Source organism: Penicillium pulvis (genome assembly GCF_028828015.1).
Source record: "Penicillium pulvis strain IBT 33274 chromosome Unknown contig_23_segment0_segment0, whole genome shotgun sequence".
Taxonomy (NCBI): Eukaryota; Fungi; Ascomycota; class Eurotiomycetes; order Eurotiales; family Aspergillaceae; genus Penicillium; species Penicillium pulvis.
This window is the reverse complement of record NW_026643075.1, coordinates 944,757-965,791: the sequence shown is the minus strand read 5'-3', so window position 1 is coordinate 965,791 and position 21,035 is coordinate 944,757. Positions and strand designations below refer to the sequence as shown.

The following is a 21,035-nucleotide window of genomic DNA, read 5'->3' as shown; positions in this document are numbered from 1 at the left end:
AGCAAGAGTTAAAACGAAGTTGAGAATGCTGGTCCTAGTGGTAGCAGGACGTAGGACTTAGATTCCGGGGCTCGAGTGCAATGACGTATACGCCTCGGTCGAAGGAGGCTCTAAGATTATTCATTGCGGGGTCCTAGGTGACAATTATCATTTCACGGTTGGTTAATCATCTATGCTAAAGGCTGGGCATTATGTTAGGGCGCGCTCTGTTCGCAACTGCCAAAAGACGCGTAGCTAATTGGTGGTCGCAGGCAAGTGTAGCTTTCCGCCCCCACGATAAGCAAGATGAAGAGGGGGTGAACTGTGAACCACTGGCAGTAGTCCTTCTTTTGCTCAAAAATATTTCATCTATCTGCCAAGTCTCTTTGCCAAGGCACATAAATAAAAACCCTTTATACTCCATCCACTATGGACATAGTACACGGCAAGGAGCTACACTATAAGGAGCTTAGTCTCAAGCATCGAGGTAGCGGCCTAGCATTCAAAGATCTCTTCCTCGGTGAGGAGAATACTCCTGAGAACTATCTTTTCACCATCGGGCGCCAAAGCGCTTTCTCCTCGCCCATTCACAAGCATACCTTCGATCAGTTCCGGTACGCATACCGTGGTGACGTATCTATTGCACCAGATCTTCTTCTTCGCGAGGGAGAGTTGTGCTACCACCCAGAGGGCGTTCTTTATGGGCCACAGCTCGATAAAGGGGGCGAGCGCGATGTGTTAGTTCTACAATTCGGGGGCGCCAGTGGCCAAGGATACCTCAGCTTTGCACAGATTACAGAAGGTCAAGAAAAGTTGAAAGAGAGCGGCCGATTTGAAAATGGCAAATTTCACCCTGCAGATGGAGGGGAGCCAATGGATGGGTATGAGGCTCTTTGGCAGAGCTACTCAGGTCGCCCACTCGAGTATCCTGCTGCAAGATATCACTCGGTGATTGTTGCAAAGCCAGATAACTACTCTTGGGTGCCTTTGGTTGCAACAAGCAACGTTTTCACGCGAACGCTTGGTGTCTTTACAGAGCGGCAGACCAAGGCCGATATGATCAAGATCGGAGCTAACGGAAGGATTGAGATACCCGGTGAAAATGCTATCCAGCTGCTATTTGTGCTAAAGGGTCAAGGTAAAGCCAATGAGACCTCATTGGAGGCGGAATCTGCCGTTCGATTATTGCCCGGAACTGGCGTTCTTCTCTCTGCGGAGCATGGTATGGAATTGCTTCGTTTTGTTCTTCCTATGCTCCATGGTAAAGGTTGGCCAATGATTAGTACCTACTAGACTCATTGAATCTTTTGACGGGGAATATATTCCAAGGTTACCCTCATCAAGATTAAATACTTTTCAACTTGGAAAGATACAAAATAAACAGACCTCGGGACCTCGAGCCAATAATTTTTGGTTGTTTGTTAGGCACGGATATATATTTTCCATGACAAAGCCGTAGCCGGGAGTATGAAGTCAGTTTCGAGAAGATAACCTTTCTATAACTTGGACTCTTGAAGCCTAATCTCTTCAAACAAAACTGAAATTGGAACAGCTAACCTAAATAACCCGAGGATATCACAATACCAAGGTTATAAGAAGCATATATACGTAATGTCTACTCATTTTTGTTTTCCCTTTCCGTTTTAGTGCTCACCCCTTGCCGCTTTTTGCTCACTGAGTAAAACTGAGCACGCCCCTGAGCACTCCGCCCCGCTCACTGTATGCAGAAGTTGGTATATAGATTGGAAAAGAATAAACCTGAGTTTGCCGGCAGAGTGTTTATGAAGTTTCCGGCTCACCAAAAGGTGCCAGATATACAGTAACTGATAGAATCATCTATATTAATTCAAGTTTTGGAGTATGTACTGTATTTCGAAAATAGTCTTGCAGTTCTAAAGTAAATCCAATCTTATCGTTTGAATTCTTAAGCCAGCTGCCATGGTTCTGTATCTCTTAGGCATAAAATTTCCCTGCTTCGATGGTTCTCTATCCATCTTATATTGCATACACAACTTACCCAGCATATTTCACCAAAAACAAAATAACATCTTCATGCAGCAAAGGATGGAAGAGCAACAGAACGCAAACACTCAACACAAAGGCCATAGTGGCTTCCATAGCCAGAACACTAGCGAGCGATTTGAAAAATTTGACTCGAGCCGAAGAAGGAAAACTCCGCCATGCTTCAAAGATACCTCCGTACCTCTCTGCCTTTTCCCTTGAAGCCGTTTGCACAGGTAGCGCGGAAGCCGCAACTCGGATAAAAACGGCATAAGACGGCACGACGGCGGCAAAGTACAGAGTTGCGATTAACCCAATAACAGCTCCCCCTTTCAAGCCGACATGTGTGTCGTATTCCCCAAGCTCAAGAAAGAATAGACGACCGGCATGGATAGGGAGGTAAAAGCAAACACTCGAGCATACGCTATATAGAAGGGCAGCCGGAAAGGTCCTCCACCATAAAGATAAGCTGAAAACACAGCGAAGAGTCGTAGGTCGTTCTTCCTTAGCTCTCAAGTGCTGAGAAATGATAAAGTGCACGTTAGCTACCTTCAGCGTTGAAAGTAGCATGTCCGTCACCACATTCAAGAGAAAACATATCTTGAGATTAGTACCGGTGAATGGCAACGCGGAGAGAAGCGCAAATTTCCCCACGCGATGAAGAATAAATATGGGAAAGCCGTGGAGGTTTTGCCATGATCGGAGGGTAGTTGCTCCCATGTCATGCTCTATGGCGATAAGTGTTGGAATGATATTGCCATCGATATTCATAAACTAGAACTGATTAGACCCGGGATTTATTAAGCCATTTGCCTAAATCAGTGTGACCTACGAAGAGACTAGCCATAAACATGCTGGTCAGGATCAAAAACAATGGCTTGTCCAATTGGACCTTTTCCAAAGCCACACCCTCATATGGCAACGTGCCAATATGAGGATCTAGTGACATCGCAAAGGTAGTTGGGAAAGTGTAGGAGCTGAGTGTTTTGCGAGGTAGGCTCACTTGGGGGTAATGACTCAGACGAAAATATTCATGTCGGGGAAAGACAACAACTTCACTAATTACCAAAATTACGGCTGCCTGAATGGCTGATATTAGCGGCTACCCTAGCAAGCGAGAAGCACCGAGTCAATTGATGTGGATTGCGGTGAGGAGCTTATCTGGATGCTTGATAGGTTAAGCCCAGAAGAGTGGAGTCAGAGTAGACAAATATCCGACTTCAAGCATTTGACGCGCGTCCAGTTCAATGGGCCTCACATGTCCTGGTGTTGTCTGATATTCGCTACTCATAGATTAGGGCCGACGCGGTGCTCGATGGACTGACTAGTATTCGACAGTTCCTGAGAAACTGTTTGATCGTTAAAAGATCCTCAGAGGAACGCAATGCTCAATCCACGAGTTCATCAGAATACTGGGGGTCATGATCAATTTAAATTCCATAAAGCGTCGAAACAAGTTAGTAATGAGGATGCGAATACTAGCGAGAACTAGCTCGACATGAACGAGATTGAACTTCCAGCTCGCACTCTCTTCCTCAATGAGTCAAAATCTCTTAGCTCAGAAACAGAGGTGAAGATTGCCGGCAAGCACTCTGATTGGGTTGCCAATGTTTCGCCATATGTATATGGTCTTGTGGCTATGAAAATCACGAAGATGCGCTGTGGAGTGGACGATAGCTTCGTGTGTACCGGCTTTTGGGGCATTGCCCACACTGCGGCTGGCTCTTATATCGGACCTAGTATCAAAGCTATGTGCAAATCTTCATATGAATCACTTATGAAGGCTTGTGATAAGAAGGGCGGTTTCGAGAAGGTCGAAGTCACTCAGACAGGGAAGAGTTTGAGGTCTATTATGATTAATATATCACGTGATTGTAATGAGCGTGGTCACTGAGTCTAAACCCGTCCTCACGTTTACTTAGTGAGCCTGAGCCTGAGCGCCCTCATAAAAGCGGCGGCAGCCCAGTCAGGAAGGCCCCACGGCAGACATGATCTTGTCTATATAGGTGCATATTCTCTATACGAGCGGGTCTAGTCCTTGAGTGGCGACGCCTATCAGGAACCGCCCATTTGTTATCTCACGTGACTGAAAACTTGCGGACCCGACGCATCCTAGAAATTATTTGCCAATCTTCAACTTTTTCAATCCAGCTTAGAATGTGCTGTCATGATGCAGCAAAGCTCCAAGATTCACGGTCACACTGCTGAGGAGAGCGTCCCCCTCCGGACCTCCCAAACAGCCCCCAAAAAGTCCCATGATCCTTGGACACATCTCATAGCCGGCGCGTAAGTGGTCCGAGATCTGTCCGCAAGTCATCGCCCCTTAACAAATTCTCACAGGAGCGGAGGTGTCGCGACCGCAATTGTCACATCACCCCTTGATGTCCTCCGAACACGTCTCCAATCGGATTTCTACCAACCTATCTCCCGAACCCCCGGTTCTACCGTCATTCCTCCCAAAGCAAACCACAAAACCCTCCGCATCATCGGCAACATCTACAAAGCTGAGGGCTGGCGCGCATTCTTCCGCGGCCTTGGACCTAGTCTTGCAGGTGTGGTCCCAGCCACCGCTATCAAATTCTATGTCTACGGAAACTGCAAGCGCATCGGCGCTCAGGTCTTCGGTTTAGGCGAAGATTCTACCCTTATTCACGCTCAAGCCGCCATCTCCGCTGGTATTGCTACTGCAACTGCCACCAACCCCATCTGGCTAGTGAAGACAAGATTGCAACTTGATCGAGCCCAAACAGCTACCGGAGCTCGCCGGTACCGCAACAGTCTCGACTGCGTGCAGCAGGTTCTTCGTCAGGAAGGTGTCCGCGGCTTGTACAAGGGACTGAGCGCCAGTTACCTGGGCTCCGTCGAGACGGCATTGCACCTGGTCCTTTATGAGCGTTTGAAGACTATGATGGCCCAGTCGCTCGGGTCACCAGATGGCAAGGACACGGCCGCGCAGAAGGAAATCACTAGCTGGATTAGTACGACCGGAGCTGCAGGCTCAGCCAAATTTGCCGCTGCTTTGATCGCATACCCGCACGAGGTATGAACATACCCTAACAAATATTGTCATTTGTATCCACTAACATTTCCCAGGTTATCCGAACACGACTCCGTCAGGCACCGCTCGAGAACGGCGTCCCCAAGTACACTGGCCTAGTGCAGTGCTTCGGACTGATTGCCAAGGAAGAAGGAATGGCCGGCCTTTACGGTGGTCTGATGCCGCACATGGTGCGCTCGATTCCCTCCGCCATCATCACACTCGGAGTCTACGAATTCGTCCTGAGATTTGTGGGCACCTCATAAAAAATGATCTGATTCGTGTCTGTGGTCGCTAAGCGCCACACTGTATAATATCATCCCTGGTTTTTGCTACTTGCTAGACGGGGCAGCCCGTGATTTTAATCTGCATGTATTCTATTGGGCGTTGGGGGATTTTTTTGGGATTGTGAATAGAATCTCCTGTCTTGGGAATTGTACTATATGAACTAGCTTTCATTATCAAAATATATTGAACATGAATGTATACTATCTACACTCGTAGGTATCGATGAAGTAGATTGGCTAGAACATTTCGATTTGTGCAGTACTAAGAGCTGGTCCATAATAGAAACAAATCTAACACAGTGGAGCATTGAAATGATTCAAGTATCATTTGGAGAAATCCGAATGAACTCATCATGATGAAGAGGAAAAGACTAAGAGCTGGGTATGATATTTTGCTCAAAAACGCCATGCAACGCTGATCTGAATAGGAGTGCGATCAGGGGAGTGAGAACAAGAGCCGAAAAACAGGAACAAGGGGCTAGAAAAGTACAAAGGTTAGGTTAGGTTGTCAACAGTGAAATATTTGCAGTTCCATCTATTTTCAAGACTCGTCGCCCTCTGCTTCCTCTACTGTGGCGGCCCGGGATTTGCCCTTGGATGCAGACTCGGATTCAGATTCGGCTGTGTTTTCCTTCTCTGACGTCTTATCTGTCTCCGTCTCTGTAGAGCTGCCACATGTGGCTGCTGTAGAAGAAGCTGCGTCGGTAATGTGATCTCGTTGCACATCGGTCCACTCTTGAGATAGTGAGTCGGCGGGGAGATTCTCTGCCGAGATACTTGGTGTGCCCCAGCTAGGCAGCGGTTGAGTTGTTTCAGCTGCCGCGGTACTATTTTCAGCTGGGGTCGCAGCAGCAGGTTCAACACCGGCATTCTGACCATCATTGGTCGCAGGAACCGTTCGGGTGGGGGATGGGAATGCTCTGTTGAAGAGTGGATGATCTCGCAAAGAAGGATCGGTCATGTGCGGTATAGGGACCCCCGGTGGAAAAGGCGGGATTCTGGGCACTGAACTGGCTCGGAAGGGGCTCGCAACGTTAGGATTGGTGGGCTGAAGCGGAACAAGAGTCCAGCCAGCTGGAAGATTCAACCCTTCTGGTAGACGAGCATCTCCGGCACTCAATGGCACCGTGCCTGGGCTTGACGCAAATTGTTGTCGAGTTGTGATGCTGGAAGTACCCGGAAGTGGCGATGGTGTACTGGTAGAAGTAGTGGTTTGGTTAAGGCGAAGTCGGTCCAGCTCCATTTGAAGGGAGCGCACATGGCGAAGTTGATCTGTCGCAGCGCGCAAAGCAAACACCTCCTGGGCAATTTGCTGTTCAATTTGCTGCAATTGAGCATTGATATTGGTCAAAGTTGAAGGGCTTTCAGCAGGTTGGTTTTGAGTAACCCCTGGAGGGGCCGGTGCAGGTCCTCGACCGAATCCGAAGCCAAGTCCGACCTGGCGCGCTCCTTGTGCGTTGGCATTGGCAGCAACCTGTGGGGCCGCGTTGCCTTGGTTAATCTGATTTTGCAAGTTATGTAAAAGATCGCCTCGCACAGCGCCAAATCCAATTCGGAAGGGACCAAACTGGAAGACACGAGCTCTGGGCAGTCCCTCTCCATGACCCGGCTGACCAGGTGCTTGGTTTCCAGCACCATTCTGTTGGCCACCATTACCAGCATTGCCACCTGTGCCTTGCGCACCCGCTCCAACTACTGGGCGCCGGCAAGTTGGGCAATTTTGTTGACGTTCCAACCAGCTCCGGAGGCACGCAAAGTGTAGGATATGGCCACAAGGCAACTTCTTGGGGCGCAAGCGATCAGGTACAGGGCGTGCGTTGGCCGCCGGGGCATCATCAGCAGCCGGGGCAGGATTTGCAGGAACCATATCCTCTCGACAAATGATGCAGACTTCCTCTCTTCCAACCTCTTCTGCCGTGGCATCCGGGTATCTCTCATTCATGTCTCTGGTGGCATTGCGGTATCGGAGGAAGTCCATAATTCGACGACCAAACGATCGGATGGTAACAACGACATCGCGCAAAATGTGAATAGGCAAGCCGTAGAAGGTGAGGAGGATCGCGAAGAAGATCAAGTAGACCAGAAGCTTCACAAAGTCGGTCAAGAGATCGAGGTAGAAGACCCAGCGACCTTTCTCTTCCCAGCCGGCGACATCGATCTCCAGCTCATTTATGTCGTTCTCATCAGGCAGATCGGTAGGAGGAGCGGTCTCTCCAGCCCGCGCATTGGCTCGAATAGCTTCTAAACGAGCTTCCCGAATCTCTGCTCGACGTTCCTCCATCTTCGCTTTCATCTGCTGGTGAGTAATGTAGATCTCCGTCAGCGCAATGCCATACCGAGCGGTGGTTGAAGTGGACAGGATAGTCAAAATCGCAAATTCGAAACCAAACATGACCATCATGTCCGGCCGAGCTTGGTGGTATACGGTATCGATGCAGTATCGAAGCATGAAGGCATTGAAAAGAACCGACAACACCAACGAAAAGGCCAATCGCATATGGAAGAGTCGCGGGTTCGCGGGGGGTTGCTGCTCCAAATATTCCACCCGGCCTTCACCAATCCAGCCCCAGACCTTTCCGACCAACAGAGAAACGAACATGACCAAGAACCAGCCTCCGAGTTCGCCCCGGAAGATGGTCATGGCCAAACATGTCTCCGTAATGGCAAACCAAGCCCGTTCGTATAGCTGTTCGGTTTCGATGGGACGCAAAGGACCGTAAAGGAGTCGCTGTAGCCAAAAGAGGACAAAGGCAGTAATGAGAAGGCATAGATTCGTAAGGATCTAGAGAACCGCATCCAGCGCATGGTTAGTCTGGCTTCAAGACGCGGGGAAGCAGATAGGTCTCGTGAGTCGAGTCCCCAGCCAGGGACTGATCGGACAATCAGACTTACCATGAGATTGGCGCTACTTTGTGAGAGATAAACACAAGCTGAGTAGAAGTTTGATCTCTGATGTAGAGCTTTCAAGAACACACCGGTGGCTAGGACCACGGAGGCCTGGAGGAGTCAGCGCGTGCCACTAGAAATATAAGAGGATCACTCACCCCAGCATACGCGGCCAGTCTCATGACGAACAACTGAGACTCGGGTTGATGATCATTAGAGAATCAAGTGGGAGAAGAATTCGGGGTTATCGACGCAGGAGTATACTGGGATCTGGACAGCTTTCCAGAATGCCGCCTCCGCATCTTACGTCAGCCGAGCTATTCCGCACGTGCCTCTAACTGACCATTGAAATGAATATCAATCATGCCAAAGATCCATTAATTTCATTATCTTAACGGGTTGAATTGATGAAAGTCTCGCGATTGTTTTGAAAGTAGGTATTGGATATTCATGACTGCTATCATGATCTTACAAGGACAAATGGGATGTAATGCACTGTCTACACCCTCCGAGGACAACGGGAGAATTGAATTGAAGGCTCAATACGTTCATAGTAATTGCCTATACAGCTACTGTAGTAGGCTATGAGGTACATACCTAGCTAGGTATACATGTGATTGAGCCTGGTCATGTTCAAGCTTTGATGTGTTTACTAAAGTAGTATTTAACTATTCAATGCGTCGAAGATAATGCCCATTATTTGAGGGATAATCCATCGATAGTCTCTTCCAGTGTGGCTACAGTCAAGTCATACGGTCCTAACAAAATCGATAATCGATGATACGAGGAAACATTGTATGATGCAGTTCTTCACGGCGTGATAAGTTACCGCGATAGGTGGGGCCGGAGCAGTAGCATCCCGAGTGGCACACTTAAGTCCATAACAAATGCATCTTGTCCCATATTCTAGCAAGGGACCACCAAGAATATTCCTAAGTGAGAGGAAAATGATTGGAAACACCGGATTCCAATCAGCTTTTACTCTGACTTTTAGGTCTAAGTGACCGACAGTATGACTCGTCATTCATTTTCATCTACTTCATCGTGATCCCCGTATCCTGTTTATCTGATCGCACGTGACACCCCACCCCCAGGCGACACAAGCTGGGATTACTCGCCGATCATTCTTGATTTCTCCTTCTCCAGATTCCTCTCAAGGCAATGCGCTGTCACTGGTGATGGCTTCAAGTCCGGCATTGTTCACAGCCTCAAGGGGGCAGACCCTCACGTACCTGCTCGCGGTTTGCCCCTTCTCTATCGCGTTCCTGGTCTTCATCAATTCCTCTGTTTCCTTCGTGGTGACGGATCTGATCGGACTCCATGAAGGAGAAGGAGATGCAGTGGGGACTTTGGGATTTGCCGATGAATTGCTTGCGCTTGCTGCCTGTCCTCTTTGGGGCGTGCTCTCGGATCGGATCGGCGTACGTCATGTAAGTGTTTTCTTGTTATCTATACAGAGCTCTTGGCCCTTGGAAGCTCAAATTGCTGATTACACAGGTTTGCACTATTGGCTACGCTATAATTGCTTTAGCATTGGTTCTCTTCGTACAATCTAAGAATGTCTATCCACAGCTTCTTCTCGGTCGGCTGCTGTTCAGCCTCGGTGGCTCGGCCGTATCAACCATGGTCACTGCAGTCTTGCCCACCGTGACGGGCAAGGCCTTCCGAAACGAGGCATACCGGGCTTCCGTCTCATCTGAACTAACTATCACACCTGAGCGGCTGCGTGGTCTTCAAAATGGCAACTCCGAATCTGGCCGTGCTTCGCCTTCGGCTCGACTATCAGGTTTTGTTGGACTATTCGCGGGCTGTGGAGCTCTTGTCTCTCTTGCAGTCTTCCTTCCTCTTCCAGCTCGATTCGAAAAGGTGGGACTGTCACCAACCGAATCTATTCAACGCAGTTATTACCTTGTGGCTGTTGTAGCTCTCATCATCAGCGTGGTCAGTTTTATTGGCCTTCGTCACCTGCCCGGAGAAGAAAGCAAAGGATGGTCCGCTTTGTGGAACTGCCGTACACAACGCGATGGCCAACCCGCTACTCTCCCGTACTGGAAGCAATTGACCACAGCGATGCTTCTGGGGTTCCGAAACCGCAGCATTGGGCTAGGCTACGTGGGCGGATTCGTTGCTCGGGCATCCTCCGTGGGCATCTCCCTGTTCATTCCTCTGGCGGTGAATCACTACTTCCGAGTCTCGGGCCTGTGCAACGAACAAGATCCCGTACATGGATCCGGGCTGGGAGAGATCAAACGCGCGTGCCCACGCGCATACATCCTTGCATCGATCCTGACGGGTGTTTCTCAACTGGTAGCCCTGTGTGCGGCGCCAGCCTTTGGATTCTTGACCGATAAATCGCGACGATACAATGTCCCACTCTTGGTGGCGGCCTTCCTTGGCGTAATTGGGTACACTTGGTTTGCGCAGATGCCCAACCCGCAATTCAAGGGTCCCGATGGCAATCCGGTGGTCTTCCTCGTGATGGGACTTATCGGCCTTAGCCAGATTGGAGCTATTGTGTGTAGTCTCGCTGTACTCAGCAATGGCATTCTGCGGGTCAGCTTGGACGAGAACACGATGCGCAAGATCTATGACGATCAGACTGAGACGGACGATGACGATCAATGTGAATCCGGCGAGGGCCGGCCCCTTATCGCGGGGTCAATAAATCGGCGACTGGAGCATCTGTCTCACCTGAAAGGTTCCATCGCGGGAGTGTATTCGCTGTATGGTGGGGCCGGAATTCTGCTTCTCACCAAATTGGGAGGAAAATTATTCGACGAAGTCTCATCCGGTGCCCCATTCTACATCATGGCGGCCTTCAATGGAATCTTGCTAGTGGTTGGAATTCTAGCTGGGATTCTCAACCAGGTTGTGCCGGTCATGGAGGTGTCAGTGTAGGTCATAACCATTTTATTCCACTCAATTCAAATTGCTGTATCTGTATCCGCCTTGTGTGCCCGTGTGCCTGATCTCCTAAATTACTGAATTACGATGCATCTGGGTCTCGAACTTAGGGTTATGAATTGCAATTAAAAAAATTTGTCCTATGGCGACGATCGCATGATTTCTCCATGAACGGGAACGTGGGCGCGTAAATTGCGATGATCTCAAAGGCGGCACTAATGTACGCGACCCGCTTCGCGGCGCTTCCCCCACAGACGAAAAGGGGTCTAAGGGTCTGAGAGAGGGAGAAAGGAATGCGAAGGGCTAGAAATGTGGTAGTTGTCATTATTATCTAGTTCACGTTGAACGAATCAATTTCTATGCTCCATAAGATCACCTATGCTGCAGAATTAAATCATTGGGTATAAATGAGGAGCGACAAACAACCTTCCTGATCAAGCGCATGATCAACTCGGACCAACAACCCATTCTGCGTCTAATCCTACTATAGTTTAGTGGCGTTGATAAATGGAGCACGAACCCCCAATCTACCCTAATTTCCCATTCGAACCCCTGGCCTAACACCGGTTCCTGACACGGGTTCCTGAACCAAACTAGCTCTAGTTTTTCTTGTTGTAGTCCTTGGCAGCCTATCATATCGCATGTCTGTTTTTTGGCCCCGTAGCAGTCCCGAATGCGCCCCTGCAGATTTAGTCCCTCTTGGTCCCTTTTAGTCCCTTTATGAGCGTATCGCCCCGGGCTCCGCCGTGTCTTTCGCATCTTCCATTTCCACTACATCCTGGGTCTGACCCTGCCGTTCTTTTTCTCCACAGTCTCTCGTTAATCACTCTTTAATTCTCGAAGACCTACACATTCTTTTAATCTAATCCATTCACTCTTTCACAATGCGTTTCTACACTGTCGCTCTCTTGACTGGCGCTACGGCTGCCGCTGCGGGCAACACCGCGAACCTTTTGCTGCCTGGTTTCCAGGGCCATGACCTGCAGGCTGGTATTATGGGCAAGGTAAGGAATCAAAATCGCATGTTATATGATGTTGGATATACTTCTGTGTTGTTTGCGATCGCGCCGCTATAGATGGGGGGCAACAACAACAAACACAAGATCAACATCAACAAACCACTAAAACTAAACTAACATCTAATCAGGACGGCGATGCGACCACTTACTTGATCACCTGCCCTACCAGCGTGGCTGCCTCCGCCTGCGGTATCCCCGGCAATGGCATGACCGCCATCTCGGCCCCCAGCTCAGCCCAACTGATCAACACCAACGGCGCAAAGTAAGCACCACAACCAACCAAAAATCAAATCAATACTAACATTAGCAGCACCGCTTCCCTCTCCTGCAATGTCGCTGGCTCCACCTACGCCTCCTGCTACGCGCAAGAAGGCACTGTGACAGTCCAGCAAACTCTCGCCGCTAGCAACATCAACTGGATGGCCGTGACTGTGACTGGTGACTGCTACACCAGCACCCCCACACCAACTCCTACTCCCACGCCTACTTCGACCCCAACTCCCACCCACTCTTCGACTTCGACTTCGACTTCAACTGTCACTCCGTCTTCGACTTCCACCCCCGTCTTCACCCCCAAGAAGTCGCCTACCAAGTCTTCTTCCCGTGTCGCTAGCTCTACTCCTCTCATCACCGGTGCCCCCACCGCCTCGGCTATTACTGCTCCTGCTGCTGCTTCTGGTACCCCCGTCCCATCTACTACCCCTGTTACCGGTGGCGCTGCCTCCGTTGCCCGTAACGGATGGGTTCTTGGTGGTGCCCTGGCACTTGCCTACGCTCTCGTCTAAACGAGATAATTTTCTTAAACTTCTTTTCTCTGGCTCTTTGAGATTGGATTGAGTTCTAGTTCTGGTCCTTGGAACGAACTTGATCCTTGTGAATAATCTTCGGGGTTGGTAACGTTGCTTCTATTTGATGGAATCATGTACCTGTGGACATACATACTTTATATGTACATCTAATTCTTTTTTATAATGATTGATACCTTTTGATACGATGCAATTATTCTGGCTTTCGGTTGTATTTAGAACTTAATTTGAATATTGCACAAAAATACTTGGCTTTCGTTTGATATACTTTGGCAGGATTGAAAAGTACTAGTTTACCAATGCGTGGTTACCTTAAGGCTGAGCAGCACGAGCCTCCATATAAATGAAACATTTGAACATCCCCACAGTTCCCACCGTGTGGCTTTTGAGACAATATCGTCTCAGATCAGACCCACTCTACTGGTATATTGTTTCGTTTCGTTTCGTGTAACATTTGAAACGATATGTTCCAATTACTATCCAATAATGGCACTGGGCATAATATGGATTTCAAATACCTGGAGTCACTAGTCGATTCTGAAATCTTCATAGAAATCTAATACCATTTGTAATCATTATCCAGTCTGCATTGAAGGTAGAATTAGTCTTAAGAGCCCAGAAGAACAGAACAACAAACCCAACGCCAAATCAATATGACCTGCCAGCTTTGCTAGATAAAAGAACCAGTTACAAATCAATAACAAAAGACGCAAAGGCACGACATATTATCTAATCAATATGATAAGCTGGGGAAAGTTTCTGACGAAGCACATAAAGCCTAAGCTACTCAGGCTTGCCCTTGCTCTTTTCTGAGAATCGAGGCTGCAGTGTCACCATAAGCCTAGGCTTATCCCACAGGAAGTAAACCTTCTGATCCATCCAATTGGCGCTTTCGGGACACAGCGTGAGATCAAAGTGGTACAGCAGTTTGCAGAGGATAAGACGTATTTCGCAGTATGCCAAGCTGTTCAAGATCAGTTCCCTTCTTTAAGGAAACAGTGTCATAGTATGGAAGGGCATGCACTTACTTCTTTCCGAGACAGTTCCGTGGTCCAAGACTAAAGGGCTGAAGAACATCCCTCTTATCTTGTTCGAAGCGCGCGTTCTGGCCGAGCCAGCGTTCCGGAAGGAAGTTGTGTGGGAATGCAAAGTTTGATGCGGAGTGGTAGGATGCGTAGTGGTGGCATGCGACTTTTATCTTTTGGATGTTAGATTCGTTATCAATGGCTTTGGTGAGTGAGAGCGTACCCCTTCTGGAATATACTGGCCGTCGATTGTGGATCCTCCTGCTGGAACGGTGCGGGCTAGACTTGTCACGAAAGGCGGGTACATCCGTAGAGATTCCTCGATGACAGCGGCCAAGTATGTTAGACTTGCAGCACCGCGGAAAGTAATGTCTGTTTGCTTTTCGAAAGAGGATCGAATCTCAGCGTTGAGTTGGCGCATGGCAAGTGGATGGGTGCACAAGTAGAAAATGCACCCCGACAGCAAGGTGGCGGACGTTTCGCTGCCAGCGATGATGAGACTGAATGCGTGAGCTCAGTACATACACTAGCATCAATGATAGGACTCCGACATACATGAAAGCATTCGAGTGAATTTCAGCCCTACTCATAATCTTCCCCCCATCCGAGTACTGCCCTTTAGCCTCACTGAGTCCATTCTGCAAAATAGCCGACATGAAATCAGGACGAGAGGTATCTGCCTCCAAGCGAAGATCCACTTTCTTCGCACCAAGGTCGAAATGTTCTTTACCCTTGCGCGTTACCTCGCTCGGAATCAGGGCAGCGAGCATGACCTTCAAAACAGGGAACTGCTGCGCCGTACCAATAATAGCAAGAGCCTTGATAGAGCTAAAGATCAACTGGATCCACGGGTGTAGCTGGCTATCCTTGAGACAACCGAAGGATTCACCAAACATCAGATCACCGGTAATATCAAAAGTAGTAAAGTTCATCCAGTTCTTGATATCAATTGGGACATTTCTGCCTTTGTCGACCTCTTCTTGCAACTTGGTGATCATAGTATCCACATATGCCGTAATCAAACCCTCCTGATCTCTGAGAGCGCGCTCAGAGAACGCATGAGCTAGCAGTCGTCGTTGACGCGCATGTACACCATGGTCTATCGCACAGACGAGATGATCGACCCCATTCGCCGGCGGAATGTAGTGGCTCCGATCTTTCGGAAAGCATCCACCAGGCCTTGCGCCATAGATATCTCGAAAAGCCTGAGGAGTATTAAAAGCCAGCTCATCAGGGCTAATGCGTACAACGGGACCATAACGGTCATGTAGGGCGGTGACATCTAGATGATTATGTCCACGCAAAACGGAGATCTGCAGTGGAATGCGGGAAATGGCCCAGGACCGTGGACCTGGGAAGCGACGTAGCGGTGAGAAGTAGAGATCATATAAGATAGACTTGGCAAGCCAGAAAAGGACCTAGTAATTTGGACCAGGTTGTCAGTGTCATGTCAGCTGAGCCCGAGGGAATGGGACGTTCAAGGAAGCAGAGATGGCTTAGTATAGAATGAAATCAAACTGATAACAGGATTGGACGGGAGATGTATTCTGTAGGGTCTTGCAGAACTGTGAGAGTGATACGGGATGCAACTCACAAGACATCCTGCGGACAGGACCCAGAATAGGATACTGTATGTTGCCCTTGTTGAGATCATCGTGGACAGCGGTTGAGATAAGTGGATAAACCTCAGAGTCTTGATTCCCAAGCCCATGTTATTTACTCTTTTCGGGTGACATGCAGTCGTTTGAAGGTCTCTCAGTAGGATCTCAGTAGGATGGGGTCTCCTTGTAAAACAGTTGAATCAAGTATGTCGAAGTTGCACCAGAGTCAGAAAGTAGGGAAGTTCTTGGAAAGAGGGGAACGGGCCCCCGAACAAAGAACTGGCGCTAGACTGTCATCCATCGCCATGTTTGCTCTTTCTTTGCTTAGATTCATCACACTCTCACCCGTGGTCAATGGTAGAGAGAACGATAGTCGAACTGTAGAAGAGATGGAGAAAGACACAACACCTGGATATTCCTAAATTAACCATAATTAATCTACACTTCCGAATAAGCATCCTCAGCCCAGTTTTCGACCCAGCTAAGCAGCATGATAGCCATGTTCCGGCTTGCGACCGTAAACGATGTGTAGATTGCAATAGGTGTGAACATAGGGATTATTCAGATCTCTACGCACACCTGCCAGGAAGACTTGGGTTTGTATATTCGACCACCCCAGGACACGCGTGAACAAAGCCAGCGAGTAGGATTCCACTGCCATCAACAGGGAGCACAGATTATACCGGCCGATTTGCTTCTGTATGGGATCGCTGGGCCACATACTAGAAGGGACCTATAAATATACATGTTAGTATGTAATAATACAGCCAGATATTGCATATGTCAACCGGAAGGGTATACGCCAAGACCCGAAAGACAAACGGAGAGTCCTGAATAAAACAAATGTTCCGGGTAGGGAAAGGGTCGTACCTTGTACACCTCATCTTTAACATCTTCAAAACCGGCCTCCACCAGCCGCTGTCGGTGTCCTTCGGCGATATTCATGGGCCGGTGAAACGCCTCACTAGCCTCATGCAGGCGGCCGAGGAACTCGCACAGCATCGGCGCTAGACGCATAGAGTCATCATCCGACCTCAGCGTAACCTCAAATTCTTGCAGCTCAACCCATCCACCTGGTCGTAAATGCCCGTAGGCCTGTCGCAGCAGCCGAGGCCAGTCGGCAATGGCACCGCCCAGATCCCGGGCGTGAATAAAGTCGAAGGGTCTACTGGTACTGAACAGCCATGGGGACTCGGCGTCATCGACTAGGAAGCGGAGGTTGGGCGGAACCCAGGATGGCTGGATCGGGCTGAGATCGGTGCCCATGACCTCGGCGCTGGGATGGCTGTCGGCGAAATCAATGGCCCAGATGCCTGTACCAGTTCCTATGTCAAGGGCGCGCTGGAGGCTTCTGCCCAGTGGAGCACGGTAGAGAGCCCCGTTTAGAACGAGGTTGCGAACGTGATGGAGGAGATCCTGGCGGTCTTGTTCTTGATCGTCGTTTGGTAAAACGTAATGGCCTTCGCGGTAAGAGTGGTATCGTCGGCCATTCTCGTATGTATAGTCTTTCACGTCCGAGAGTAGTGAAGCAGTATGGCTGGACGTGTCGGTGTGATATTCATCATCGAACACAGAGTTTGTCTCGTCACTTGTGGATTCTCCACCAGAGGTATTTCCAGGATCATCTTCTTCTGTCTGGGGTATAGTAGGCACATATGGCGAAAGTGGTATACTGGAGTCACTCGCTTTGTCCAGGGTGAAAGTAGATGGGGCAGAGACTTGCTCTGTGGGCACTGATAGCACACTGGTCTCATCTGCAGCATGATCTGCATCTGGAAGCGGAGAGCTTGCAGTCGTAGAAGAACCTGTTTGAAGAATCGAAGAACTCGGCCTTGCATCACTTCCGCTGTCAATGTTCTCTTCAGGTATAGATGCAAGCTGAGGCGACATCGCCAATATATGACCTGGTTCGCCTTCGCTCATCTCACAAGAGCCAGATGCTGGATCTTGAGACTGAGGAAGAGCTGTGATACCAGCCTCATGGCATGTGTGGGTCTGGAATGTCGAACCTGAAACAAGAGATGTGCCTAACGCTGGAGGCTCCGTACCGCTGGCCCACTCCAGTTCTGGAGACGGCAGCGGCTCAAGAAAAAATGGTGATGGGGATGAGAGCACTTCCTCGGTCTCAGGAACAGACTTGACAGACTGAGGCTCCGCGTCTGCAAACTCCCGAGACGATTCCATGAAGTCATTTTCGGCAGATGCAACACTCACAGGCGACTTACAAAAAGGGGAAGAGGGTGGAGCCATATCCAGGTCCATGTCAAAGGAGCTGTCAGAAAATTCGATGGGATCTTCAGATCCCATAGGATCGAGGGGCACCGAAAAAGCCGATGAGCGAGCATATTCGCGGACAGCAAACCGAGTCATTCTGTCTTACAATTATGTTCCTCTTGTTAAACAATCAGATAGCGAATGAGCCTGATGTCGTACAACGCGAGGGAGATCCAGTTCACTCCGGCAGGTCTCTTAAGGAGAGGGTAGACTCAGCCAGCCAGTCTGGGTAAAGAATAATTAAGACGGAATCGGGGGAATGGCCCGAATGTAGGACAGAAATAAGAAAAGCCCCGACCTTGTATCCCATGACGGTGGTAGCGATCAGCCATTCTTGCTTTGCGAATACCGAGAGAGTGGTTAATCCGAGAGAAGTAAGATTATTGAGCTGGTTTGCCTGCATCGATCCGCCGTTGGCCCTAGTCCAGTTCGTCGTGGAAATCGTACCTGCATTTTTTAAATTATCAAATCTACCACTTGATTGCCTCCATAAACGTCAATATGAGCACGATATGAGGCTGGTAGAAAATATCAGACATACAGGGATGTAAGAGGGGTGCATAAGCTGAGAAATGTGGCGATGTTGGATTTCTTTGTTTCTAGCCCAAACCACTCCTCAACCACTCTGTTGGGTCTTGCGATCCCTGCAAAGCGACAAGAAACCAGCAAACCTTTTTCTAAGCGAATCGCCTAGAATTATTGAATTAAAATGGAATAAATCATTGAGCCATTGCATTGTATTGCTTGACCGAGAGGTCCTCAGACGACCTATTGCCCTAGTAGGTACAAGTCTCGGTATTGTGGGTATTATCTCGTTTCTCATTTACGTGCCGATCTCCCATGAACGCTGCTAATATTCACAGTGCGATATGAGCTTATCTTGTGTCATTGCAATTAACCGGAGCCAGGGGGAGGAAATCGGGGATCATTCGAGTCAGGCCGCCAGCCCCGCTCTGCAGGAGGGGGCGCCGGAACTTGTAATCCAGCGTTAACGACAGCAGCCGCCATCATGCGCCAATGAAGTTCTTCGTTGAAAGCTTTCACCTGTTCCAAGGCCTCCGTCTGCATTTCGGCTCGCAGGTCGTGCTGGTTTCGGACCAGCAAGCCATGCTCAAGATCGATACGGACATCGAGAACATCATCCTGAATGAGCCGGATGAGTTCCTGCAAGAAGGGAGACTCGAGTCCGATGCGCTGGCCCACTTCATTGGGAGCAAAAGTGGCCGCCATGGAGTCAAGGGTAGCCTTGCTGAAAGGGACAAGATACTGATGAATAGCCTTGACGCGGATCTGAGTGTAAATTGCGGAGACGTGGGGCTGGAGATGAATATCAAGAAGGTAGTCGGCGCGATAAGCTTCTAAGATTTCAATGCACGGGCGGAATTTAGAGTTGCAGAAGAAAGTGATGGCACGGCGGATGTGGGGTTCAAGTTCAAGGAAAGGACGGAAGGAGGTGTTATCCAGCACCCGAAGCTGCAATTCGGTGCGGTCCATGGAGGCCAGAGCACAGAGACCGCCATAAACGGCGACATCGTTGGGACTAATCACATCCTGATACGTATCACCCAGGCTGGCGGATACGGAGAGGAAGGAGTTCGCAGCCTCGAGATATGAGCCTTGGCTCATTTGAGCCAAACCCAGTGCGACGGACATTTTAGGCTGGTTCTGGGCCAGATCCTCGGGTTTGGATTGAGCATTGCGTAGCCGGTGCACGTAAGACTGCGCAGTGAGCCAGTCACCACGTTCAATGGAGACGCCGATGAGCTTAAAGAGCATAGAGCTAACGTGGCTGGGGGTTGTGCAATGTTCACGCATGCGAGTGTATGCCTTTGATGCAGCAATTAAATCACCAGTCTCATAGTAGTGGTTGCCTAGGTCCTCATTGCCCATCTGTGGCAGTCAGTGAGCGGATTCACTTAGCGACGATAACCTGTACATACCCGAATGCTTTCCTTAATCAAATTGTTCTTGTATCCACGAAGCTCGTGTTCCAACCGATCCGTCTGAGATCTCACGCCTTTTTGAATTTCTTGTACCCACGCGGAGTCCAGTGAAGCACCCTCTTCATCTGGAGCGACCTCCACCAGGGCGCGGACTGCTTTTTCATACAGCGCAATATCTTTGCCAGATTTAGCTTCAGCAACAGCCTGTTTTAAAGCATCGACCGCGAGCACGGTGGAGGTAGTGCCGATGAGATATAGACGATGGAAGCGGGTCCGGCCTTATTTCAAAGTTAGAGTCTGAATCAACCACCTTCATATAGACTACTGACCAGTGTAATTGTCAATGTATGGCTCAAGATCGAGTTTGGGAGGCTCTGTTAGAATCCACATGTCAGCAATTGCACCCAGCTCTTATCGGGCATTGCGGTCTGCCCCGCGGCAAGCTCCACGCACCATCAACTCTGATCCGAGACGCAGTTGTCTCCCCACCCGCAGCACCAGCTAAGGTGTCGTTTATTCCATATCCAACTGAGGAGCTTATAGGTGCCGGGGCAAAGGCATCAGGCAGAGTGGTGTCCATGTTGGCTGCGGTGTCACTGAGACACCCGCTGGCCCACGCGAGTTATTGACGGTTCTGGAATATGAGGGAGCGGAAGGATGGAAGATCAGAATATGAGTTGGAAGAGACCGGTATGAAGCTTATTCGGAAAGCCGAAAGGATAAAGAAGATTGCTGTATGTGTTATCGAAGAGGCTCAGCTTGATCATGTCTAGGTGAAGGTGTGAGCTGTTGACCGGTTTATTGCAGGCAGTACATCACCGCCCAATACACCGCCTATGGGGCTCATAGTTGCCAACGTAATCCAATTTGGTAGCCTATGTTCAATTGCTGAGCGACGGAAAAATCTATCAGGATCTTGGATAACTCAAAAATTTAAATTGACATCCTTCAAAGGACTTCACCATGCTTTCTTTGCTAATGCTTGTACCAAAGTGTGGACACTTGAACCTCGGGAGTCCGCAGAGCCTCGGGACCGTGAGTAATCACGAAATCATCGGAATTGGCTTTCATTCCTTGGAAGACTGGCCTACAGCCTTGCTTAGAACCTCTGTGCCGAAGGCCGACAGCTCCGGAGCTCTGAATTTATTGATTACAAGTGATTACGAGACTTCGGCTTAGGGGAAAATTATACCAAAGAACTACATATAAACCCCACGTCTACCCCGGGTTTCTCCAATATATCATCCAACCCAGTTATTACCAACAGAAACAA

General features: G+C 49.2%; 9 protein-coding genes across 9 annotated transcripts; 4 read left to right on the top strand and 5 right to left on the bottom strand.

Annotated features, from left to right (window-relative positions):
- Positions 1–408: 408 nt before the first annotated feature.
- On the top strand, positions 409–1,272 carry N7503_004636 (uncharacterized protein; the record flags this gene model as incomplete). The annotated part of the gene is made up of 1 exon (XM_057064183.1): positions 409–1,272. One exon carries the CDS (start codon positions 409–411, stop codon positions 1,270–1,272), a length of 864 nt encoding a protein of 287 aa, XP_056921926.1.
- A 720-nt stretch (positions 1,273–1,992) lies between these two features.
- N7503_004635 (uncharacterized protein) lies at positions 1,993–2,929 on the bottom strand (the record flags this gene model as incomplete). The annotated part of the gene is made up of 2 exons (XM_057064182.1): positions 1,993–2,754; positions 2,813–2,929. 2 exons carry the CDS (start codon positions 2,927–2,929, stop codon positions 1,993–1,995), a joined length of 879 nt encoding a protein of 292 aa, XP_056921925.1.
- Positions 2,930–4,147: 1,218 nt separating this feature from the next.
- On the top strand, positions 4,148–5,283 carry N7503_004634 (putative mitochondrial carrier protein (Rim2); the record flags this gene model as incomplete). The annotated part of the gene is made up of 3 exons (XM_057064181.1): positions 4,148–4,266; positions 4,321–5,020; positions 5,074–5,283. The coding sequence occupies 3 exons, from the start codon at positions 4,148–4,150 to the stop codon at positions 5,281–5,283; spliced, it is 1,029 nt and encodes a 342-aa protein (XP_056921924.1).
- Positions 5,284–5,845: 562 nt separating this feature from the next.
- hrdA (E3 ubiquitin-protein ligase HRD1) lies at positions 5,846–8,372 on the bottom strand (the record flags this gene model as incomplete). The annotated part of the gene is made up of 3 exons (XM_057064180.1): positions 5,846–8,086; positions 8,197–8,301; positions 8,349–8,372. 3 exons carry the CDS (start codon positions 8,370–8,372, stop codon positions 5,846–5,848), a joined length of 2,370 nt encoding a protein of 789 aa, XP_056921923.1.
- An 895-nt stretch (positions 8,373–9,267) lies between these two features.
- N7503_004632 (putative MFS transporter) lies at positions 9,268–11,088 on the top strand (the record flags this gene model as incomplete). The annotated part of the gene is made up of 2 exons (XM_057064179.1): positions 9,268–9,620; positions 9,688–11,088. The coding sequence occupies exons 1-2, from the start codon at positions 9,369–9,371 to the stop codon at positions 11,086–11,088; spliced, it is 1,653 nt and encodes a 550-aa protein (XP_056921922.1). The 5' UTR covers positions 9,268–9,368.
- Positions 11,089–11,978: 890 nt separating this feature from the next.
- On the top strand, positions 11,979–12,898 carry N7503_004631 (putative GPI anchored glycoprotein; the record flags this gene model as incomplete). Its single annotated transcript, XM_057064178.1, has 3 exons — positions 11,979–12,098; positions 12,242–12,375; positions 12,424–12,898. The coding sequence occupies 3 exons, from the start codon at positions 11,979–11,981 to the stop codon at positions 12,896–12,898; spliced, it is 729 nt and encodes a 242-aa protein (XP_056921921.1).
- An 804-nt stretch (positions 12,899–13,702) lies between these two features.
- On the bottom strand, positions 13,703–15,598 carry N7503_004630 (cytochrome P450; the record flags this gene model as incomplete). The annotated part of the gene is made up of 5 exons (XM_057064177.1): positions 13,703–13,883; positions 13,948–14,117; positions 14,168–14,444; positions 14,500–15,362; positions 15,539–15,598. The coding sequence occupies 5 exons, from the start codon at positions 15,596–15,598 to the stop codon at positions 13,703–13,705; spliced, it is 1,551 nt and encodes a 516-aa protein (XP_056921920.1).
- Positions 15,599–16,026: 428 nt separating this feature from the next.
- N7503_004629 (class I SAM-dependent methyltransferase) lies at positions 16,027–17,915 on the bottom strand (the record flags this gene model as incomplete). The annotated part of the gene is made up of 2 exons (XM_057064176.1): positions 16,027–16,278; positions 16,416–17,915. 2 exons carry the CDS (start codon positions 17,913–17,915, stop codon positions 16,027–16,029), a joined length of 1,752 nt encoding a protein of 583 aa, XP_056921919.1.
- A 798-nt stretch (positions 17,916–18,713) lies between these two features.
- N7503_004628 (COP9 signalosome complex subunit 1) lies at positions 18,714–20,342 on the bottom strand (the record flags this gene model as incomplete). Its single annotated transcript, XM_057064175.1, has 4 exons — positions 18,714–19,709; positions 19,760–20,040; positions 20,092–20,136; positions 20,216–20,342. The coding sequence occupies 4 exons, from the start codon at positions 20,340–20,342 to the stop codon at positions 18,714–18,716; spliced, it is 1,449 nt and encodes a 482-aa protein (XP_056921918.1).
- Positions 20,343–21,035: the final 693 nt, after the last annotated feature.